Source organism: Lolium perenne, chromosome 3 (assembly GCF_019359855.2).
Source record: "Lolium perenne isolate Kyuss_39 chromosome 3, Kyuss_2.0, whole genome shotgun sequence".
In the NCBI taxonomy this organism is placed as follows: Eukaryota; Viridiplantae; Streptophyta; class Magnoliopsida; order Poales; family Poaceae; genus Lolium; species Lolium perenne.
Genome location: NC_067246.2, coordinates 273,490,639 through 273,493,789, shown reverse-complemented (window position 1 = coordinate 273,493,789; position 3,151 = coordinate 273,490,639). Strand labels below are relative to the sequence as shown.

Sequence of the window (3,151 nt, the reverse complement as noted above, 5' to 3'; positions counted from 1 at the left end):
GTTGTCGATGTGCTCCCCTTTCCTTCCCCAGCCTTTTAAACCGTCCGAGTTTGGTTCTGTTTTGGTGCTGCCGTTTGAAACTCTGGATTAATCTGGCAAGATGTGGGGTCTGTGGCTGTAAAATGGACTGTGTGAAAAACTTGATTTCAAAAATAGAACTAGGACATAGCCCTGTTTTTCAAAAATAAAAAAACGGATCGATTTCGTGTCTGAACTCTGAAATTCGGTGGCCATAGGTGGGCTAAGAGGCCCACCGGCGGTACGCCCCTGTGTGAAGCAAGCGGCCCAAGGAGAGCAGATCTGATCGACATCCCAGCGGCAGTCGGAATGGAAGCCGCCGCCGCGCGTGCAGAATCCCATGGTCGCGGGGCGAAGCCTCAAAGGAGGAGGACCGCTGAGATTCCTTCCTCCCGCGGGGCCAAGAGGACGACTTTGAGTCCTCTGCGGCCAAGCCCCAGTTTTGGCGCGAAATCCCGCGCGGGACCGCGCGCGCAGATCCCCTCTCGGCGGGGTTTGGATGATAATTCAAAGAAGCAGCTGCGCACCGTCTGCCGCGAACAGGTCTCCACTCTCCAATCGGCCGGGTTGTTTGTTTTGATTCCAATTGGGCGCTCATAGGAGGAGGACTGGAGGAGGGACTTGTCTTAACCCCGACGATGATGGATGGGTGGTGCTTCTCAGGGCTCATCGACCCTCCTGATAACAACAGCAGCTGGTACGTGCCGCCAGAAGCACTTCCTCTCCTTCACCACAGCGATGATTATCGTGATTCCGGTCTGATTCGCCGCCCTCGCAGGAGGGACTGGTCTGATCTCGGAGATGGGCCAGCGGGGCTCATTGCGGAGCGTGTCCTCGCATACGACGTTGCCGACTACGTCCGCTTCCGCGCCGTGTGCCGGCCATGGCGGCAGTGTTCCCCCGATCCGCGCACGCACGGCGGCCTGGACCGCCGGTTCCATCCCTGGAGGTGGACCATGCTCCGGGAGGAGCGACCCGTGCCGGACCGGCCCTGCTTCCTCAACACATCCACAGGCGAGTGCGTCAAGGTTGATATCCCAGAGCTCCACGACCACGAGCTGCTCTCCTTCACCTCCGAGGGCCTCCTTGTCCTGGTCCACAAGACCCAGCGCGCCACCGTCCGCCTACTCAACCCACTCACCCGCCACATCACCGAGCTCCCGCCGCTGACCACGCTGCTGCCCACCAAGTACCACCACTGCAAGCCTTTCGAGAATTATATCTATTTCGATGGGGAACTCGCAACGTGGGGCTCCGGCATTGCCAACGATGGTTCAACAGTGGTGCTCTGCCTCAACTGGCTCCGGATGATTGGCGTGGCTAAGCCGGGCGACGACTCCTGGAATTTGATCAAGTACAATGGTGATGGGATGACAGCGGCGCCTCTAACGTTTGCTGGCCGTTTCTACTGTGTTAACCTCAGCGGTGTCATGGTGCTGGAGATGGGTGCAGAGCAGCCACCACAGCTTAAGGTGTCTGCCAAGCTGCGTATGCGTGTCACCCCAATCGCGGATAGCGTGCACCTCGTCGACAACTGCGGGGAGCTGATGCTGGTGCATCGTCGGTGTGGTCGGCTGACAGCACGGAATAAATCTGGGTGGGGCTACGACGTTTATCGAGTGGATTTGAAAGCCGGGAGACTATTGCGGGTCAAGAGCTTGGGTGGCAATTCGGTGTTCATGGGCCTGTGTTGCTCTCTTTCAGTGCCTCTGAACATTTTCCCCTCCCACTCCATTAGTGCTGACACCATCTACTTGAGCTTGGACTTCAATGAGAGAAAGGCGTTAAAAGCTGCAGCATATCATCTTGCAGATGGAAGCGTCGACCCCCCGTGTAGCCTGGCGCCACGGCCGCATACTCTCACTGACTGTCTGTCATTGTCCATTACTGAGTGATAATTTAGCAGGCATGGTTCATGCAATATGCACTCTTTATCCTGTTTGGTTAGCAAGTACTAGTATTTTACTGCATGTATCTAGGTAGAGTTATCTATGGATGGCTAGTCCGGCTTAATTTGCATTCTGAATCCACCAGCCATACATACTGATTTGTAAAGCATCTTGCTAGCCAATCTTGTGTGAAAATGAGTTTAACCCTGAAAAGCCAAGGCATAGTATGCACATGATCTCTTCTTTACTGCTGATGTTGAAACAACCCGATGTTGCATATTCTGCTAAAATAGTCTAATTACTTGAGAATGATCTTTTATTGGAGAAAATATCAATGTGTACTGCTATCCTTTTTTATTTACTTCTGTAATAAGGTGCTTGTGCCATAATGACTGTTTTGTAATCTGAGCAGTGGTATATTCTGAGTTCACTTAAGGCAAATATAGAATAACAAAAAAAGGCCATTGCTTTATAACCTCAGTAGGATCTGTATGCCTTTGTTCTATCAAATGGGGGTTCACACAAAACAGGTTGCAGTTATGAAGTCACAAGGCAGGTATTTACAAAGAGCTTAACACCTCTACCATGATTTTGTCCTTGCTACCCGTGATGTGCAAAACTACCATGTGAGTAATCATCACTAAGACTAATTGAAACTGCATATAAAATATTTATATTAGCAAGCAAAAAATAAATTACCCAATATAGCTGAAGCACGGGATGGGGCAGAGAGCAAAACAAATGGGAGGATATAAAGAGCACTGAAACCCGGAAGCCAAAGTGATTTTTCGACTTGTTCATGAAATTTGTAGAAGCTTAGACTAACTTTTTTAAGTTTGCCCCGCAAAACAAAAAATTCTTAAGTTTGGTTGTTCAAATTTTCCCTTGCATTATAGCCAGACAGTGGAGAAGTGTTTTTTTGTTCCAATGGTTGTATATGAAAGAACTGAGTGGTACAACAATCACTGTCTTCTGATCCATGCAGCCTGGTTTAAAACCCTTGGAGGGAGCGAATTTGTGGGCAATTCCACTTGCTCCGGTTTCATTTTTTTTTTACTTAATGTTGCCATGTTGGTATCTACAGGTTTTTGCAAATTTGGCTTGCACAAGCTCATCTGCTTGAAGAATAGGATTGTTTTGTGCATTTGAACCAAAAGCAGGACCCAAAGTTAGCTTTACTATCTAGTGCAATTTTCTCTAAGTACATTAGTTTAGAATAGCAAGGTTTATATTGTGAGCATCCG

The 3,151-nt window shown here is 49.5% G+C and overlaps 1 protein-coding gene across 1 annotated transcript; it reads left to right on the top strand.

The window, feature by feature from the left end:
- Positions 1-294: 294 nt before the first annotated feature.
- On the top strand, positions 295-2,839 carry LOC127344513 (uncharacterized). The gene is made up of 2 exons (XM_051370813.2): positions 295-715; positions 797-2,839. The coding sequence occupies exons 1-2, from the start codon at positions 657-659 to the stop codon at positions 1,911-1,913; spliced, it is 1,176 nt and encodes a 391-aa protein (XP_051226773.1). The 5' UTR covers positions 295-656; the 3' UTR covers positions 1,914-2,839.
- Positions 2,840-3,151: the final 312 nt, after the last annotated feature.